We start from the raw sequence: 21092 nt of genomic DNA, 5'->3' as shown, positions 1-21092 counted from the left end.
TCATTGGCAGATGCCCCAGCCCCCCCCCGCCCCCCCCCCCCCCATAAGGCGGGGCTGGGCGGCTTCACCGCCGCAGAGCAGTTTTCGGTCTGCTTTGTCCCTCCTTTCTCCCCCCCCGCCCAGGCCCCCGCCCCTCCCGGGATGGTGCACGGCTGGGACTGAGCCACCGGGGCGGAGGTAGCACTAGGGTGGCCGCGTCTAAGCAGCGCCATGGTGAGCGCATCGCGCGAGAGACTGGGGACGGCGGGGGGCTCTAGCAACTGTCCCACGGAGCGCACGGTGGCGGAGACCAGAGGGGGAGTGGTGGCAGGGCACAGCCTTGGAGGGGGGAGGGTGGTGAAGGGCGGCGCGGGGTGTCAGGCTTGGGAAGAATCGCGCGCGCACTGACGAGGTGGACGGGGGAGGCGAGGAACCGTGCATAATGACGAGCTCGGGCTGGGTTGGGGGGAGCGAGGCACCTTCGGGCTTGGGTGCTGCGACGCGTAATGCCAGGGTGGGAGCGCACAGTTTTCCCGAAGCGGGTGCAAAGGGTGGGTGGGTGCTTGCAACGCTAGAAGCGGTCGCGGTGGGTGGTGGGGTGGTCTTCTTTGTTTCTGCAGCCCCGGGCCCCTCTGCAGAGAGATCGGGACAAAGGAAGCGGCGGCGACGGGGAGGAGGGAGCTGCGACGCCGCTGTCTGCAAAGCGGGCTCTAGGGGGCTGGGGGCTGCGCGGAATGGGGGTGGGGTCGTCTCCTTTGGGCTGAGTCCCTGAGCTAATTTCCCCACTCCATCTCGCTCCTGAGATTGAGCTGAAGAACCGTGCTGAAGCAGGTCACAGAGCTCTCTCCTTTCCCATCCTCTCCTCTTTTCGGAGACTTCTCCAAAGCTCCTCCGCCCTCCTTTCTCCGGAGCGCTGCGGGTTCAGTTCTGCGTTCGCTACAAGTAGAGATACCCTCTTCCTGCAGAGGCTGCGCTCCCGCTGGAAACGCGCCTTTCTTTTTGCTCACAATGTGAGTGGTTTCTCGGAGGCTTCAGCTCCATGGCGCTCACCCCTCCTCTCTCAAGGCTTAATGGGACACTTTAAAAATTCCAAAAACCGCCTAGGGAGGAAGGGAGAGGCAATCTTACCACAGAAACCGGTTGCCCGTTCTTTGACTAGGAGGTGTTGGCTCTTGAGCAATTGAATTGGAGTGTGTGGCTGTTCCTATAAGATGAGCCCAGGAGAGGTTAGTGGGAGGAGAGAGACTAGGAGATGCTTGCTGCTTGCTGGTTGTAGGGGTAGGGAGTGGTACCGGAGTGAGCTTTCCTGTCTTCTAACGAGTGAGGCTGAGTATGAGTATGATTTGTACCACAGTCCCAGGAAACTTACTTTAGATTCGGGTTCCTTCCTTCAAACTCCGTCTTATGTATTAGGTGACTCTAGCGTGGGAAGTCTTAGGTTACGTTTTTGGGGTCGGAACTGAGTCGACTTGAAAGAGAAAGTTTGAAGGTGTTTGCTGTAGCTTAAAATAATCCACCTGGCTTCCATGTGTAAGGGAATTTTTTTTTTTTTTCCGAAGGGAGGTGGGGAGTCAAGACTTGTGATTTCACCTTTATAAGGGCCTCCTTTCCTGGTATGGAAACTCCTACCAATAACGCAGGTTGGCTTCTCTGCTTGGAGCCCTGAAAGGCGAAGTGATTTGCTCCTGATCTCACAGCCAAGGGGCCCTTGCTTTGCAAATGTCATAGGAAAAACTCATGTCTTCCTGACTCCAACAGCAGCCTTATATCCTCTAAGTGCCTTGTTGCCTCTAAGGATATAAAAGACATAATAATAAGGCTTTTAGGAGGAGAAATAAACATGAGGGTGCTGTGTGTGCGTAAGATCAGTAACGCCAAATGCTATAGAGTTGCCTCTCCCATGACTGGGTATAGTCCAGTTTAGCTGATCTGAGGTGACAATTCTTTCCAGTTGTAACTCCCAGCCTTTCAGTTACAGATTTAAGTGTTTGAAGAGGCAAAGGGAGAAAGTTAGGAGGGCAAGTGACGTAGTTGAGGATCTGTGTATAAATTTCCCTATTCAGTTTTATATTACCTACTTTGTGGACTCTCTAGGGGAAAACTTGATCCATAGCCTCTTTCTCAGTACCTCTTACTGCTGTCAGTCTGTGTGCATTCAAAGAGTGCAAAGAATCTGGAGGTAAATTACATCTGATTTTTGGAATGTGCTAAAATTTAACAATAATTCTTGATTATTCACTGTAAAATCCACTCGAGCATCCCCACCATTCCCACCCCCCACTGTGGATAAATGAGTGAACTACTTAATGCAAACCAGCCCCAAACGCCTTGCTTACAGTGAACGGACTCAGTGTTGTGGCTGAAACTGCCCCTTAAGAACCCGAGGGAAAGAGTAGGGGAGAGAGAAACCTGGACCCCTGCTGAAAGCCGCGTTGGTGGGGGCTGAATTAAGTTAAAATGACAGTGGAAACTCCCGGGATGGAGAGTTCTATTTCCAGAATTTAGGCTCTGTTAGCATTCTGGAAATCTCCTGGGGATTAATCCTAATGAATTAGCTCCGAGGGGAGGGAGAGGGAAAAGCTGCCAGAAAGGATGATGAGGAGAAAGGCCCTTTGCTGGTGCATCTGGTGTGAATTGCAAACTCACTGGATCCAGAAAACTGTTCTTTGGAATTGTTGGTAAGGAATAGTCCTGAGCATGTAAATGGCATAGGTTTTGTGATTTAAAGGTATCAGGCCTTTTCTCCCAATTTTTTCTTTTATTGACCTTGGGGCAATTTTTCCTTTAGGATAAGCCATTCAGTCTGTCCCTTGGAGCCCCCAGATAACATGCAAATGTGTTTCACAGTTAAGGATCCATTTCCTAGCAAAATCCATTCCAGCTCTAAAGCTTTAGAGGAGGTAGAAGAAAGGACAGAGAGTGCTTATAATAACCCTGAGAAATCCTGAACATTAGGATTATTTTGCTTTGCTTTGTTGTGTTTTTTGGGGGGGTGGAGTGTTGGGGAAGGGGCTAAGGAAGATACTAGGGTCAGTGTAAAAGGAATGATAAACTATGCTTTGCTTCTCAATCTTGACCTGCCTTGAAGAAAGCTTTTCCTTTCCTTCTTGGTAGCTGTGACCTGATCTATAGCTCCTCTACGGAATTTGAACATATACCATTAGATATCTTAATAATAGCTCACATAGATAAAGCACTTTACAGAGGTTTTTTAATAAAGGCCATTCTTCAAAACAATCCTATGAAGCACATAGTATAAGTATATATTTTTCCATTGTTGCTGGTCCTTTCCCAGGGAATGTAGGGATCTAACCCTGGCTGTTACGATGGTTGCAGTGTGACTTGTAAAACTCCATTCTCTGTCCCCTGTTCCAATTGACTGGATAAATTCCTGAGGACTTCATAGAGAGTGACAGATAAAGCCATAACTCCTTTTCTATAATTTTTTAAAGGGGGAAGGGGTGGAATAGGGTAGAAAAAAAGACATTTTAAACTATAGGCCAGTGAGTTTGACTTTGAATCCTGACAAAATTCTAGAATATATTATTACAGGGATGGTAATCCACATCTAGCATTGTTGCTCAGTCAGTCAAGTCTGACTCTTTGTGAGCCCATTTGAGGTTTTCTGGGTAAAGATACTGGAGTCATTTGCCCTTTCCTTCTCCAGCTCATTTTACAGATGAGGAAACAGAGTTAGGTGACTTGCCCAAGGTCCCATAGCTAGTAAGTGTCTGAGGCCAGATTTGAACTCAGGATTATGAGTCTTTCAGACTTCAGGCCTGGTACCTTTTAGGATAAGGTAATCACAGAGTACCTGCATGGCTTGACCCAGAATGGATCATGCCAAATATTTTGACCTGGTAGATCAGGTGAATACTGTAGATACAGTTTCTTTGTATTTTATTTTCTTGGACATCTTTTGTTTTTATATTACCTTCATTTCTGAGCCATCCTTTTAACAAAGAATAAAAAGGTGGGGGGGGAGGAAATAATTTCTCAAAACCCATCAACACCAACTATTTGAAAATATGTAAAATATTCCATGCCTATAGTCCCTTTCTTCTTTTGGGAAAAGATTTATCTAGATTGTCTAATGGTTTGTTTTGAAAAAGAAGAGGGGAAGAGATGTATTTCAAGCCTTCAGGAAGCTCCTGGTCTGATGGGGGAAGCCTGATTCCTTTCCACCTCCAAGAATTCCTATGAAGATGTGGAGAAATGAATGTAAGATTTATCAGAGAAGATTTTATTTAAAAAAAAAGAAAAACCTCAAACATATACAGCACAAACCAAGGACAAGAGCAGAAGGGGAGCCCAGATCATAATTTAAAACTGGAAGGGACCTTCATTTTACAGAAGGGGAAACTGAGGCTGAGGTTAAATGACTTGCCCAGAGTTACACAGCTAGTAATGTCTGAGGTGAAATTTGAATTCGGGTCTTCCTAACTTCAAATCCATGTACCTTTGCCAAGAAAATGGCTCACAAAGGGTCTGACATGACTGAAAATGACTGATCAACAAAAATGGGCCTGGCACTGGGGTTATAAAAAGAGGCGAAAAAAACTATTCCTTGCCCTCAAGGAGCCTAGATTCTAATGTTCTAAAAAGAAGGATACCTAGTTGATTAGTGGGAAGGGAGGGGCACTTTATCCAAAACCCCTCTTGGGCCAGTCACTTAAACTCCCTGAGCCTCGGTTTCCTCATCTGTAAAGTGAGGGGCTTGGACTCTATAGACAGCCTTTGAGGCCATCAGTGCTGGGCCTACGGTCTTTTGAGCTGTCTTCCTCTCCACCACATCTACTCTCTTCCAAAGGATCAGGAAGCTTGGCAGAGATTCATGAGAGCAGAAGGGCTTTTCCCCTCCCCCAGTCTGTCCCTCTCTGCTGGAATAGTGTCCTGAGTTAATAGTTCCAAAGAATACGCTCAATCCTGAGCTTAATTGGAAGTGGGAGTTTCATTTAAGAGAGAGAGAGGCCTGATCGCTGAAGAAAGGCAACAGAGAGGCAGAGTACCTGATAAATGGTTCCTAAAGGTTCGTCTTTTCCAATACCAGCTCTGTGGCTGTAACTTTCCCACTGTCCTTAGATTTTTGAACCCTGGTTGTCATGCCATCAGCTTAGTGAAGTAGCCAGCTACTTTGCTAAGCTCTGGGGGATACAAAGAAAGGGGGGGAACCCCCAAACCCAATTCCTGTCTTCAAGGAGCTCACGTTCTAATGATGAGGCTGGGAAATACAACCACATGCAAATAACTTAGATGCTAAAAGTTCACATTTTTAAAATGGATGCAATCATGTTTCTTTCTTTTGCAACTCATGAAGATAAACTTCTGGGTAGGAGGGTGTCACAGAATTTCACAGTTTAAAAAAAAAAATAGCAGAATCAAGAGAATCTTGCAGGATATGTAATTAATGCAACCCGAGTCAGAATCTGTGGTGTGTGTTTCTAACTGGTGTCTTTTCTGAGCATGCCTAGGTGTAAAGTTTTGTTTTTCTGATCCCTGGAATCTCTCCATAAAAGGCCCCAGCTTTCCAGGTCCCTCTGGAACTTTTTGCGGCCTGAAGTCCAGTCTTACTTCCATGAGGGTTTTGTAATAACAGAGTGAGTCGTGGGTCAGGGTCATAGATTTAGAGATGGAAGAGGCCTGGAGCAGTCATGCAGTACAAACCCTCACTTTATAAATAAGGAAATTGAGGTTCTGAGGTAAAAGTAACTCACCTAATGTCACACTGTGGCTTAGCTGGGATTTTCACCAGAGTCCTCCGATTCTAAATCTGGTGTGCTTAGCATACATTTCTCCATAGGGGAATGCAGACAGCTCCATAGCACAGAGGATAGATTACAGGAGGAACTGAGTTTTAATTCTTCCCTTAGACCCGAGTTATGTAATCTTGGACAACTCATTTGACTTCTCTGTTCCTCAGTTTCCTCATTTGTAAAAATGGAGATAGCACCTGCCTCACAGGGTTGTTAAGAAGATCAAATGAGATCGTATATGTAAAGCACTTTGCCAATCTTAGAAGTGCTATAAAAATGCTACCTATTATTCTTTTTAAATCAGGAAGCGATGCCATCTAATTTAACCTGACAAATTAAGAAACTGAGACCCGGAGAAATGAAGAGACAACCCAAAGTCACACAGCCAGGATTTGAACTCATATCTTCTGACTCCAAATCCAAGCCCTGGTGGAAGAAAAGTCACCTTGGCTTTTAGGTAATGGCGACTAGCATCTGAAACCTGGCAAGCCTTTGAGATAAGCTGTGTGGCATTTAAAAGTCTCTGGGGAGCTGCCAGGCCCACCACTGCTTTCTGACCTCCTCAGTAGGACAGCTTCTGCCGCTTCCCTTTCCCCTCCCCCACCACAGCATCTATTCTGAAGGGTCAGGGCTTTTCAGAGGTTCTTCTCACAGAAGGCCATGTGCTCTCACTCTCTCTCTCTTGGGAGAAACAGCTGATTGAGCTTTCCAATTAGCTTTGCCTGTGGTGAGTTCCTGTGCCTGCTGTTTTAGGCAGCTTCTTCAAGAAGCCATTTGCCAAAAGGCTGCTTAGCTGTTAGTGCCTCATACCGCTCTTCCTCTTTTAAGATGCTTTGTAGCAACGGATTGTCAGGACCCTCAGCGAACAGGGCACAATTCTAATGGCTGAATCACTCTCTGTGTTAAGGGAGCCAGTGCATCGAGGCCTGCTTAGCAACGGGACCCTGTCCTGAGGGGAGATCAGAGAGGTTTCTTGAAACCACCCCCAGCCCTCTGGGAGTGGGGAACCAAAAGCCAGCTGGGACCCTCATTGAAGTGCAAACATCTGCCCTCTGTGCTTACCCGGCTTTAGAAGGCAAAGGGTTACCTCTGCACAAACCTGAGCTCTCCTTGTCTCTCCCCTCTCTTGCTTGAGTTCTGGGGATGCATGTCATGATAGTAAAGATAGAAAAATCAGGAGTTCTTAACCTGGGATCCATGAACTTTTAAAAAATGTATTTTGAGAATTAATTATAATTGCTTTCTTTCGTAATCTATGTACCCTCATCCCTTCCACATCAAGGGGCTTAGGGATGTGGCACCCCCCAAGATCTGGAAAATCCATGTAAAAATTTTTGGCCCCCCCTTCGTACCAGAGAAGTCTGAATTTTTTCTTTTATGAGTGTTTACAGTACCTTATTGTAAAATTTGAGTTGATATTATACAATACTATACATATATTTTATGCATTTCTGAGTTTCTCAACCTTTTCTGTGTTGTCTGCTGCCCTTCTCATGTTGTCTTCAGCTTTCACAAGACTCCCCAAAAATTCCCATTAAATTTCTTAAGCCGACCCGTGACATATCAAAACCAAGATGGGGAAAGTCTCGATGTGGAAGGGATAACTGTTTTATTTTAGGCATTTTTTAAAACGTTCCGAAAAGGGGCCCATAGGCTTCAGTAGACTACCAAAAGGGGTCCATGATATGAAAAAAGTTAAGCACCCCTGCTTTGAAGGGTTTAGCCTTTACTGAGCTATTTGGGGTTGTCAGATGGACCAGGATAAATCTTTTAAAAGTCTTACCCTCCAGCTCCCTACCGGATGGTGGAATGCTCCCTTCCTGTCCCTCCAAATTGGAGGCAGCAGTGAGACTTGATGTAATGAGAATCCTCCTGTCTATTCTGAACCCTGCTTGAGCCTACATCCCTCCTGGCTTCAGGGAAGCCAATCTAAGCTGTTCTGCCTGGCTGAATGCCTCCTTTCCCCTCCTCCACTGAGTTCCTTCCTTTCCCTCCCCCATGCCCCAGCTCCTTGGATGGTGCCTGCGTCTTTCAGCTACTCGCTAGTGACATGGAAGACATTGGTTTAATTGGAGGCAGTTTTGGCCAGGTTTTCTTCCCCTGTCCTTGCCGATCTTATTTCCATTGTTTGATTTCCCATTTCCTGCCAGCTCTGGGACGGATGCTTGATTTCCCCTCCCGCCTTTGCCTCCCAAATAGAAACAGGCTGGTGTTTAACTTGCTTCTCTTTCCAGGGGGGTGGGTAGTATGCCCTGCCATGCTATTAAAGGGAAGGTCTGGCCCTGCTTTTGTGAGCCCAGGAAAGAGAAGAAAGACTGGGGCCGGTGACTGTCTCTGTGTAATGTGAAGGGATTGTTGCTTCGGGGCCAAAGCAGAAAAAAAGAGAGATAAGAGGAAGTGGGTATAAAGCACTGGGGGAGGGACTTGGGTTCGACAATAGGAAAAAATGTTCTCTACAGATTGGCAGAAAGCTTTCTTACACAGTTTGATGGTAGCTCTGCAGAGAAGCGTCTTCTTGGTGTCCCTTACTTATCCCAGGATTCCAAAGCACCTGGTGTTTAGCCACAAGCCATTCTAGGTTGGGAGCTTGTATTCGAAGCTTAGGGCCAGCAGCTCTGAAGAAGAGGACAGCAGTGAAGGGGGTTCTGAGTCCAGAGTACCATTCAGCCAATGATTGGCTGAACATCTCAGTTTGTAGACCCAGCTGCCATCTGGTCTGTAGAAGCAGAGAATCCGAAAGGGATTCCCAAGGAGAATTTCCTGTCACACGTGAGCAAAGACAGATCTGCTGAAAGTTGTTCTCTACTTTCCTCTTGGTCCAAGTGGAAATCTGGCCTCATCACTCATTCAACAACCATTTTTTAAATATTTTTTTTATTTTTAAAAATTATTTCCCAATTACATGTGAAAAAAATTTAACATGCATTTTTAAAAATTTTCAATTCCAAATTGCCTTCCTCCCCTGTCCTTGAGAAGGCAAGCAATTTGATATCAATTACATATATGAAGTCATGCAAAATGTATTTCCATATTAGCCACACTGCAAAAGAAAACAGACAAAAGCAAGAAAAATAAAGAAGATTTTAAAAGTATGCCTCAATCTAGGTTCAGAGTTCATCAGTTCTGTCTTTGGAGGTAGATAGCGTTTTTCATCATGGGTCCTTTGGAATTGTCCTGGATCTTTATCTTGGATCAGAATAGAGAGTCTTTCACAGTTGATCATAGTTACAGTATTGCTGTTACTGTGTATGGTGCTCTTTTGGTTCTGCTCACTTCTCTTTGCATGAGTTCAGATAAGCCTTCCCAGGTTTCTCTGAAACCATCCTGCTTGTCATTTCTTTTTCTTTTTTTTTTTTTGGTGAGGCAGTTGAGGTTAAGTGACTTGCCTAGGGTCACACAGCTAGTAAGTGTTATGCGTCTGAGGCCGCATTTGAACTCAGGTCCTCCTGACTCTGGGGCCCGTGCTCTATCCACTGCGCCACCTAGCTGCCCTGCTTGTCATTTCTTATAGCACAGCAGTATCCCTTCACAATCATATGCTACAATTTGTCCAGCCATTCCCCAGTTGATGGGCATCCCCTTGATTTCCAGTTCTTTGTCACCACAAAAAAACTGCTATAAATGTTTTTGTATACATAGGTTCTTTTCCTTTTTTTTTTTTTTTGTAATCTCTTTGGGATATAGACCTAGTAGCGGTATTGCTGGGTCAAGGGGTATGTACAGTTTTAAAGTCCTTTGGGCATAGTTCCAAATTGTTTTTCAGAATAGTTGGACTAGTTCACACTTCCACCAACAGTGCATTAGTGTCGCCATTTTTCCACATCCCCTCCAACATTTGTCATTTTACTTTTCTGTCGTGTTAGACAATCTGATAGGTAGGAGAAGGTATCTCAGAGTTGTTTTAATTCTCATTTTGAGCATTTTTTTTCATGTGACTACTGATAGCTTTCATTTCATCTTCTGAAAACTTCCTTCAACAAGCATTTATTAAGGGATTCCAAGAAAGGCAAAAAAACTCAACAACAACAAAAAAAAACAAAAACCAGTCCCTGCCCTCTACAAAGTTACAGGTGATCTTTTAATTGCTAAATCTTTTGGCTTTTTCTAGTCCTTACCCTTCATCTCTCTTCCTTGTCCGTGCCTCTCTTAACATTTGACAGTGACTCTGTTGGTTTTCATGACACAGTTTTCTTGGTTCTCCTACCTCTCTGACTGCTCCTTCTGTCTCCTTTGTTAGATCACCCTCTCTATGCTACCCTGTAATCCCTAAGGCCCTATTCTAGCCCCTCTCGTGTTTTATTTATATCTTCTTACTGACCTCATCATTTCCCATGGGTTCAGTTATCTCCATGTAGACAATAGCTGGATCCAAATACCCAGTCTTTGCTCTAGTCATCTGTCACTAAATGCCTATTGGACTTTTCCAACTGACTGTCATCCAGGCATCTTAAATTTGATGTATCTAGAACAGAACTCATTATCTTTCCCTGGAAACCCGCCCCTCCTTTTAACCTCTCTGTTTTTGATTTTTTGGATTCTCCATCTTCCTTCAGTTTCTGTGACACAGTCTTCCTTCCTAGTCTTCCCACCCATCTGTTCCTCAGTTTCTTTTGCTGGATCATTATCCGTATCCTGATCTCTAATCCCCTAAAACTTTGGTCTTGACGTTTTTCCTTGAACACAGTACTCCATCTCCCAACTCCATGCTTTTTAACTGACTGTCTCTTACCTACTCCTGGAACTCTACCTCCTGATCTCCACCTTCTGGCTTTCTTCAAGTCTCAACTAAAGTCCCATATTTTCCAAGAAGCCTTTCCCTGCCCTCCTTAATCTCAGTCCCTTCCCTGCGGTCATCTCCGAGTTATTGCATCTCTCCCCTGTTTGTACATAGTTTGCATGTGGTCTCCCTCATTAGACTTTGAGCTCCTCAAGAGCTAGGACAGCTTTTTGCCATTCTTCGTATTACTAGCATTTAGCACAGTGCCTGGCACATAGAAGTTGCTTTTATAAATGTCTGTTAACTTGCTTTGATTTGACTCTACACCTTCTTTTAGTGATTTCGTCACTTCCCACGGGCTTATTGATCTGACTCTCAAATCTATATATCTAATTTTAATCTTTCAATAATTCTGCAGTTCCAGCTGGCTGCCTGGTGTCCTATAAGTGTCTCAAATTCAGCATGTTATCCTGCTCCTTCTCTCCAGATTTCCAACCTTTCATTCTTTCGTTGAAGACACCACCCCACCACCACCACCTCCAATTGGATTTAAAATCTTGTTACTTGTACCTCTACAATCTCCTATCTGCCATCTTTTCTCAGTTCACGCAGCTATCGCCTTTCATACTGCAAAAGCACTAGTACTCTCTAGTTTTAATCTCTCTCCTCTAATCTATCTTCCAGACTGCTACAAAAATATTCCTAAAGCACAGGGATGAACATGCCAACTCCACACCCTGTTCAAGAATCATCAGTGGTTCCCTACTGCATCTAGAATAAAACACAAATTCCCTAGCTTGGCATTTAAAGTCTTTCAAAACCTGGCTAAAGCCTACCTTTCCAAATGAAGTGCACATGACTTTTTTTCAGGCATTCTCCATTACAACCAAACTATCCTGTTTGCTGTTCCTCAGCATAGTACTACTCTCTCCTGCCTCTGAACCTTTTCTATGTACTCCCTTATCACCTGCATCTCTTAGAATCCTTAATCTCTCATACTATAAACATTTATTAAGTGCTTAATGTGCTAAGCACTGGGCATACAGATAAGAAAATGAAGACCAGTCCCTGCCCTCAAAGAGCTTACAGTCTAATAGGGGAAGACAATAGACAAAAGGAAGTTGAAGGGGGAGGAGTAGAGTGTACCCAGTGTGAAGAGGGTACCCAGGATGAAGATGATGGTGGAGTTGAAACCAAACAGAGTGGCTGGTTGCAAATGAAGGCTAGGCTTTTGAGCCTTCTATAAAGAGGCTGTAAAAGGATTTTTTTGCTCTGCCCTTATAGCCCTCCAGTAGAAAGGCAGAAACAACTGAGGGTGCAGATGCGATGTGAATAGCAAAGCTGAAGCAATCTCCATGACAGTGGTAATGTGCTTATCTTGGGTGGGGCATGATGAAGATGATGATGGAGTTGAAACCAAGCTGAGCAGCTGGTGGCAAAGGAAGAGTTTTCCTTAAGCATTCAGCTTATGTGACATCTTCAGGGAATGCCTTTTCTCACTCCCCCAATGGTCTCTCCCTCTTTTAATTATCTTTTCTAATCTGTTTACAAATTATATTCCTTCCTGCCTTCCCTCCAACAGAATGTAAGCCCTTTGACAGCAGAGACTTTTTCAGGTTATATGTATGTATACACACGGCCTAGCTCAGGGACTTCTATTCTATTGGTACTTTAATACTAACTAAATTGTCTTGAATCTGAAATCACTGGTCTTTCAAATATTGATGAAGAAGACTATAACTTCCCTCCCTTATCCATTCTGTGGTTGGATAACCCCACTGTGATGTTCTTCCACATGTCTGATTGAAAGCTGTCCATTTTTTCTTAAACTTAATGGATTACAAATCAGGCATCCCATCTTCTCTGTAATAGTTGATGCCTTTGATGCTTTTGACTTGAGGTAAGTGAGCTCCAAGTTGAGTTTTTGTGGTAAGCTAGAGATCATTGTTACCAGCTACCCAGAAGGGGTTTATGCAGCTCAGCATTTCCAAAACTAACTTGGCTTCAGGATCGTTGGGCTTGAAATATACAGACAGAACCTTGGGGAGGGGAAAGATGGCATATTCCCTGGAATAAAAAGGGGTCAAGGACATTTTAGGGCAAAACAGAAGAAAGTAAGCCTTTTTATAGTGAAAAATTGCAGCGTGCTATAAAACTACTGCCAGGTCTTCCTGCCTCCAAAACTAGGTCTTTCTGCACTATTGTGAAAATCACTCAGCATCAATGCTTTTCCCCATATATTTCCTTCTATTGCTTCTAAGCTGATATAATACTTTTAGGAAGGCCCTCACTCAAGGTTAACACCTTGAGGGTATGGACAATATCTTCTTAAAACATTTTTTTCATTGTATCCATAGTGCCTTGAATTTTGGGGATGCTTTAAAAATGATGTTTGGATTATATGTAATGATGAGGAAATGGAAAGCTTTCCTCCAGTTTTCGGATGAGAAAAGTAAGCACACCACTACCACCACCCCCTCTTAATATAAAGATGAAGCTTTTTTGTTAGTGGAATATGCCCCTTTCTAGTCCATCTTTCATGCAGCTCATAAAGTAACCTTCTGGGGTGTGGGATGTATGGGGTGCTCAGGGAAGACTCGCATCCCCAGCGTGAAGACTTGCTGAGCCCTTCCCAGGGCTGCTCATCCACTTTTGATGTCTACCTGGCACTCAGGACTCTCACCTGTGGCTCCAAGAAGCTGTAGCAAGCCCAGCGGCCACACCCCAGTACAACTCTTAGCAGACAGGCTAAAACAAGTTGAGAATAACCAACAGGTCTCAAACCCCTCAGTGAGTTAGGGGGGTGTGAAAACTTCTCCCGGTGGCGTGGATCAATAAGAACAATTTGTTCCAACGGCCATGAAGGCAGCAGAAGCTGCTGCTACAGAGCGCTTAGAGCTTGGTCCAGCAGCAAAGATGCCAAGAGCATCCACTGCATCTTGGGCCATCACCAGTCACCAAGACTTCTGTCTTGCCAGTGGACTTTGATAACTCCGGAAGAAAGAGTGAGGCTGACAACGTTGTGCGACTCTGCCTCACTTAAATCCAATTCTCCCGTGAGTCGAGACATCCCCTGTGATCTCTTTGGAAAACAAAGGACAAACAAAAGTAACCTTCCTAAGATTATGTCTAAGCATGGAGTTTTCCTCCTCAAAAACTTCCTTTGCTCCCGTGTTTCCAGGATCAAATTCAGAAGTCCTCAGCCTGGCATAGAAGGCCTTCTCCAGATGGTCCCAATCTATTCCCTTGCCTACTTACTACATTTTTAGTCAAACTGCATTATTTGACTTACCATTTCAATCCCCTCCTATGTAAGAAAAGAGGTGGGTAGCATGTTTCATATTCAATCCTCTCTACTTGTATTTAATAATTGTACTGATCAGTCCTAGTCTTTCAGTTTTTTTCTTTGTAATTGTTTTTCTTTGTAATGTTGTCACTGTATAAATTGTTCTACTCACTTCACTCTGCACCAGTTCATACAAATCTTTCCAGTTTCCTCTGAAACCATCCATTTCATCATTTCTTATGGTGTAATAGCATTACATTACTTATGATGATTTGCTTAGTCATTCCTTAATAGGCGGACACCCCCAAACCATCCAGGTTGGGACTAGTATGCAGAAAGCTGCTGTATTTTTGTACATATGGACCTTTTTTCTTTGATCTCCTGAGGTATGTGAGAATGATTTGATTAAAACATTGAATACCTTACAGCGGCAGTTCACTGGAGTTAAGCCTTAAATATCAACTTTTGCTGTTATTTCAAGAAATATATTCCTAACTTTTTACTGACTTTTTTCATCCAGGTCTGGCATGTTGGTTACCCTCAGCTCTTTCCTCCATCTAATCAATTGCCAAGTCTTGCTGATTGATTAATGCCATCCGAGTCATGCATCCCCTTCTTTCTGCTCACACAGTTACCACCCTAGGTCAGGCTCCCCTGGTTTCTTGGCTATAATGCTAGCCTCCCTCATCTTCTTGTCAAGTCACTTTCTTCTCCATCCGTCTTCCACACAGCTGCCAAAGTGATATATATATATATATATATTTTTTTTTTTTGGTGATGCAATCAGGGTAAAGTGACTTAAGTCACACAGCTAGTGTCAAGTGTCTGAGGTCACATTTGAACTCAGGTCCTCCTGACTCCAAGGCTGGAGCTCTATCCACTGCGCCACCTAGCTGCCCCCAAAATGATGTTTCTAAAGCAGAAGTCTACGTCACTCTCTTCACCAAAAACTCCATTGGCTCTCTCTTACCTAAATAGATAAAATAGAAATTGCTGTTTGGCATTTAAAACCCTTTATCATCTGTTGCTGGCCCACTTTTTTAGCTTTCTTACACATTGCTCCTCTCTGCGCACCAGAGACTAGCCAAATGGGCTGCCTGGCTGTGCCTCACACACATTATTACATAGATCCTGTGAATGCATTCCCTCCTGCTAGGATACCTGGCTTGCTTCAAAGTTCAGCTTAGGTGTCATCTCCTACATGAGACTTTCCCTTATTTCTAGCATCTCCTCTTGGAAAATTAGTTGTATTGACTTTGTCTATATTTGGTACTTAATTGTGTGTATGTGTTATTTCAACTAATAGATTGTAAGCTCTTTGAAGGCAGGGGCTTTCATTTTTTTCTTGTTTTGGTATTCCCGGTGCTTAGCAAAGTATTTGGCACCATAGTAGGTACCTAATGGCTTCTGATTGATTATCCCGTTCTTGATTGTGATTTCTCAAAGGTCTAGAACAGACTTATTAGTACAAATTCAAGCTTCTGAATAATTTTCCTTCCTGGTTGAAGGGAAATTTAATGTTGAACAGTGATTGAAAACGGTCCCGTCCCCCCACCCCTACTTGCTTCCATTCCCACAGTAAAAACAAAGGGATAGGTATTGGACCTGTTTTCACTTCCTCATTTTCAGGAGACAAAACTCTGTACTCAGAGGTTAATTGACTTGCCCAGGGTCACATAGTCAATACGTATCAGGAAGATTTGAACTTTGTTCCTCCTGTCTAAGGCCAGTTGTCTATCCACTACCTCATGCTGCCTCACAAACCTAACATCAAAAGTTCTGGCAAACCTATTTTCCACACTCTAATATGAATCTTCTGTTCTAGTCAAGCTAATGTCTTTTCTTCTGACATTGTTACTACCTGTATTAGAATAGAATACTCTCCTCTTCTTCTCTTTGCTTATCTGAAGCCCACCTATGTTTCAAAGTCAAACTTCTTAGCCCCGCTCCTTTGGAAGCCTTCCCTTACTCTCTAATTTTATGTTACTATATATGTGATAAAATGTGTCAGATCAGTTGTGTACAGTTGTGTTCTATAAATGTTTGATTTTGCAAACCTAACGTTTCCAGTCAGACTGCAAGTGCCTTGTTGGCAGCTACTATATATATATATTTTTTTTTTTTTTTAACTTTTGTATGATGTACCAGATACTCAAATACTTGTTTAACTGATCTGCAAAAACAAAATTTTACATATAGCTTTATTTTAGGACCAAAGGTAGAAGTTTGACCTTCTCCCTTATGACATTAAATGCCACTGAATCAGTTTTATTTATGTCTAATGTAATGTAAAATCATCACTGTCTCCATTTATTGAAGCTATATGGCTGCATTAAATCACGGAAAACTTCTACAAGTATCAGATCTTTCCATTTATCAGGTTTTAATGGTCTGTTACTTAGCTAAAGGTGGTCAAGTTACCAAGTAAATTTAACAGTTTTGTTTCTGGTGGTGAACGGCTGGCTTTTTCCCCCCCTTAAACAGAAGAGGAGTGAAGGAAGAAAATGGCATTTTGTTTGAGTGGGAAATCAGTCATTTAAAGACTAGAATCTCTTTTCCAAAGAGGAAAAAAGAAAAAAGCCAACTCATCTGATAACCCATAGTGAGGGCAACCGACTGTGGATGGATAGCCAAGAATACGAAATGATTACTCTATAAAGCTGGACTCAGATCAAGAATCCTGAAGTAATGAAGTGTCAGTTGTTACAGAGTTTTTGCTACCATTTGGAAACTAATGGGATGCAAATGTAGCTCCATTCACTTACATTTTGCTTTCTGTTTCAGGATATGCCTATGGAGACAGGACCACGTTAAGGCCACAGGAGTGGTAGGACTACCATTTTAACTTGTGAGCTGTCCCAAAGAACTGACCATGTCTATTATGGACCACAGCCCCACCACCGGAGTGGTTACTGTTATCGTCATTCTCATTGCCATTGCAGCCTTGGGGGCCTTGATCCTTGGCTGTTGGTGTTACTTGCGCCTACAGCGTATCAGCCAGTCAGAGGATGAAGAGAGCATTGTGGGTGATGGAGAAACCAAAGAACCCTTCCTTTTGGTCCAGTATTCTGCTAAAGGTCCTTGTGTGGAAAGAAAAGCAAAGCTGACCCCTAATGGCACAGAAGTCCATGGCTAAGCTAACCCTTGGCACAGATGCTCGTGGGTACTAAACCTTGTATACAACCAGCAGAAAGAAAAGTGGAGAATAATTTGGATGTGCTGCTCTTTAAGAAGAACTGAGTTTAAATTTCACAGTATGGTCTTGCTGGGTTTTGTTATTGCATGCACTCAGACCTGTGTCCTGAACCTAAACTTGTTGGCCCTGGGAGTTGGCTAACCTTTCTGGTGGTACTGTCCGTTGCAGGCAATGGACAGACCGGGCCCTGCTGGTGTAAAACAAATCAAAGCATTTTTGTTACTTGAATGTTTAGCTGAGCCTGTTTTTGATGGAGCTACTACTGTAATGTGAACTAGCTAACAAAACTGTGAACTGTAAATAGGCACCAGAAGCACTTGGTTTGGTTTTTTTTTTTTTCTTTTCTTTAAAAAAAATAATATAGCACATGGAGCTGCTGGTCTGAAGTTATTGTAATGGTAAACTCAGTACTGAAGACTGAGCCCCATGATCATGGAAAAGGTTCTAATCATGGAAAGCCCAAGTTGCCATCAGCTGGCTAGTTAGGAATCACAAATGTAAATATGTAAAGAAAGCTGTTGTTTTTAAGTCTTGTGGGTAACTTTATAGAAAACAAGCAATGATGCCTATTAGAATTTGGCTTCTATTGCAGGAAGCAATAGGCCAAAAACAAGAAACATGCCTCTCTCCTTTGTTAGGTAGATTAGGCTGTTACCTATGAATATCGTTAACATTAACTGTGTAACTATTGCAAGGAAGCTGCTGTATTATCTGGGAGCCAGTGAAGGATCTGTAATCTACACAGGGATAATCCAGAAGGTTGCCAGGCTAATTTATAGCAGCAGAGCAGTTTTTCCTATGTGTTTTTTAAAAGCATGTTAAAAGTATAAAAATGTCTTTTCCCTACAACTGGCATTACTTAGAGCTAGCTTGCTGTAATTGCTGTGATTTTCATGTGAAGATAGGAAATCTACTTTTAGTCTAAACAAACCCAACTGTCTCAGTATAGACAGCAACAGACTATTTCCTGCTATTTAATGTTTTCTGAACTGGAAGGGAATGGCAAAAGAGGCTTAAAAGTCTTTTTTTTTCTTTTTTTTCTTTTCAGAAACAATTTCTAGTTACTGTCCCACTAATAGGTATTGAATTTTACTATCCTCAGCAAATCAGCATAAGTATGACTGGAATTCTCTAAATCAGGCTTCAAAAACATTCAGCAAGCATGTGGTAAGCTATAGGCAAGCATTCTAATATTCAGAAGCCACTTTTGTGTGTGTATATGCAATTTAATGCTTATCAAGTACTATAGGGATAATGAAGTTTTAGGAGGTAAAGATTTCTATTTTCAAAATAATGACTTTAATCACAGTTTAGCCAGCTTCCCACCTCAAAAAAGAAAAAAACCATAAATTTTAACCCATTGTCTTAAATCACTTTATGTACACTAGGTATGAATTTTGCAATAGGATAGTAGAGATTTAACAAGGCACAGTGAGAATGTTAATGTTAGTGTTAATTTAAGCATTAGTGATTAAGAGAAAATCAGTGCCTAACTTTATTTTGTAAGAATCATTAAACATTAGCCACTATGAATTGAGCAAATAAAAACGTGAAAGTGATCCAAGCACAGAACTGTGGTGGGGAAGGCTGAGTATGTACTAAGCAAATAATATTGTTAAAAAAAATCAAGTTAAATGTATTTCCATCATTCCTTCTTGTTCTTAAAATTTTATTTTGATGGGAGGGATTTAGATTTTATTCTATGGCAGACTCATGAAATGTATGGCACCCTTCATCAGAATATTTTTAAATGTGTAATATAAAATACGTAAGATTACAAAGGAAACTTAATTGTATAGAAATAGTTACCCAAAATAAAATTTTTTAAAGTTCATGGTCCCCAGGTTAAGAACCCCTGCTTTGCAGTAAAGGGTTTATTGAGCATTTTGGGGATACCAGTCAAATTGTTAATAAAGTCACACTTCATTGGAGTCCCAACTTGGGGATGCTGGAAAGTCCTCTGGGTTTAGAGAGACAATTATTTTAAGTGCAAATCTGATGGCTGCTTATGGCTCATGAATTAAAGGGAGAGCCAATATCCAAGCCCAAGGATGAAAGGAAAGGGGTAGGGAAATGTGCAAGCTAAAGATGAGTAAATCCTAGGATGGACATCCGTTTACTTAATCACATCAAAAACTTCTGAAGCTTTCTATCTCTTCATCATTTTGCTCTGTAGGGAAAACAGTCTCTAGATTCAGGTAGCTAGCAAAGTAATCCAAATTATGGAGTATGCTGAGGTCATCTAACATTCTTTTAACTGCCCTGTTTTTTCAAACTGTATCTGGCTTTTTATTGGGCTAATAATTTTTAAAATACTGTTCATTTCTCCAAATGTTAGGGAAATATTTTTTCCCCTACTTGGGTCACCAGAGAGAACTTTTAACTTTGCTTTTTATTTTATTTTTAAAATCAGACTTCTGACAGACAGTATTTAGTGGAGAGTAGCATTACCACTTACTAGACTGAAGCTCTGCTTAAGATGGAAATACCAATAAGACTGGCCAGCAAAATGCCAGGAAAAAAAGCAGCTTTTACCCGTCAATATATATATTTAGCTTCTAAGCCCTTCAATCGCTTGCATAGTCTGAAGGTTTACTAATCTCTCAAAGCAATTCTAAATGGTTTACCACCTTCAGACGTGCTGAACAGGTGACAAGGAATAATTAGAAAACTATAGTAGGGGAAATGCAAGAATTGTTTGTTATTGTCACTTAAATATAGACTCTTATCCTCAAGGACCTGTACTACTGTTTTGGTCTCAAACCTACCAAGTTTGTGCAATAAATTATATAGGGAATGTTTCCCCAAGTTGAATGATCATCCACTTTGATTTTCTAGACCACTGAGAAAAATTTTTTATTTACAATGAATTTCAATAAAATTTGCATAAATTATCTTCCTGGTATGTAGCTGTCCCTTCTGATTTCTTCATATTATCTTAAAAATCAATCTGTCCTATTTTCATTATTCTGTTCAGAAGCCATAGGAGAACTCATATTAGTGGCAAGTTTTGTGTTGTCTCGTGACTGGAGTTCAGTTTCATAAGAAAACGTCTCTTGTAGGGTATTAGATTTTTCAGATTCTTCTTTATTTTCTAGTTTTCCTTCCATTGTTGCTACCAGGATTTTCAGTAAAGCATTTTCAGTTAAAAGGTTTTCCGATGCATCTGCTAATTCTTGAAGCTTCAGCGCCATCTCCTCCAGCTCTCTGGTTTTCTGCTCATACAGAGCCTCTAACTGCTCACTGTGAAGCTGAAGAACACTATGTTGCTTTTCCAGTGTTTGTTTTTGCTTTTGTAGTCTGTGTTTATCTCTCCTGGCATCTGAAAGTTGGGATTCCACTTGGGCTTGAGCCTGGTGAAGAGTAGTGATTTCTGCTCTTAATTTATGAATCTCTCTCTCCAAGTGGGATATATGTCCTTTCTGTAATACTGCCTCATTCTGAAGATGTTCTTTGGTTTGGGGGTCAGCTGAGCTCCCAACAGTAGAAATGGGGTCTGAATGACGCAAAATGAACTTCAGCAGATTGGGAAGGGTGATGGGAGAGTCCTCGGGAAACTTCACACTCAAGTCCTTCCTAGAAAAAAAGGAAGTATTTGAGTTGGAGCTGACATACATAGACCTGAAATCAGCCTGCTATTAAAGTTTACTTACTTGACCTAAGGAACTTAGCTTTTTCTTGTTTACATTTGATAACTGAGGGCAAAAATACTTAAGGCTCCACAGCATGACTGCTGTACTATTAATTACATAAGCAAAAAAAAAAAATATGATAGAAGCTTATCCAACAAAGATTATAGGTTACAAAACCAAAGCATACAAGTTATTAATGGCACACTTTAATGTTGCAGATGCTGGCAGACAGTGGTGAGTTAATGCAACAGAACAATTTTAATTTTCTCTGAAATGTCTGTCTACTCAAGATATTTCTATGCATACCACGTGTTTATAATCTTGCTCCTATGAATAATGGAGTTAGTGCAATTGGGCTTTGGCTTAAAAAGCCTAACTGTTCCACTGGATTGGGGGGATGTCAGGAGTGGAATGAGTATGGTTAATCAGACCTCTTTAGGACAATCTGTAGACAGTTCATAAATACTGCAGGATCTTATAAGGCCTCACAATATCATGCTGTAATTAATCTACCGGTTTTCTAGGTAAA

At 42.2% G+C, this 21092-nt stretch overlaps 2 protein-coding genes across 4 annotated transcripts in view; one reads left to right on the top strand and one right to left on the bottom strand.

Moving 5' to 3' along the window:
• The first annotated feature begins 86 nt into the window (after positions 1–86).
• Positions 87–19836, top strand: SNN (stannin). The gene is made up of 2 exons (XM_027839234.1): positions 87–213; positions 16520–19836. Exon 2 carries the CDS (start codon positions 16608–16610, stop codon positions 16869–16871), a length of 264 nt encoding a protein of 87 aa, XP_027695035.1. The 5' UTR covers positions 87–213; positions 16520–16607; the 3' UTR covers positions 16872–19836.
• The window catches only part of TXNDC11 (thioredoxin domain containing 11), a 57177-nt gene continuing 55846 nt past the window's right edge, over positions 19762–21092 (bottom strand). For all 3 annotated transcript variants that reach the window (XM_027839231.1, XM_027839232.1, XM_027839233.1), the window contains one exon: positions 19762–20507. In XM_027839231.1, the coding sequence (XP_027695032.1) occupies positions 19877–20507 (631 nt within the window). In that variant the 3' untranslated portion in view covers positions 19762–19876. The remainder of the gene's footprint in view (positions 20508–21092) is intronic.

This window comes from Vombatus ursinus, unplaced genomic scaffold (genome assembly GCF_900497805.2).
Source record: "Vombatus ursinus unplaced genomic scaffold, bare-nosed wombat genome assembly UNPS02014832.1, whole genome shotgun sequence".
Taxonomy (NCBI): domain Eukaryota; kingdom Metazoa; phylum Chordata; class Mammalia; order Diprotodontia; family Vombatidae; genus Vombatus; species Vombatus ursinus.
This window is presented reverse-complemented; position numbering and strand designations above follow the sequence as displayed.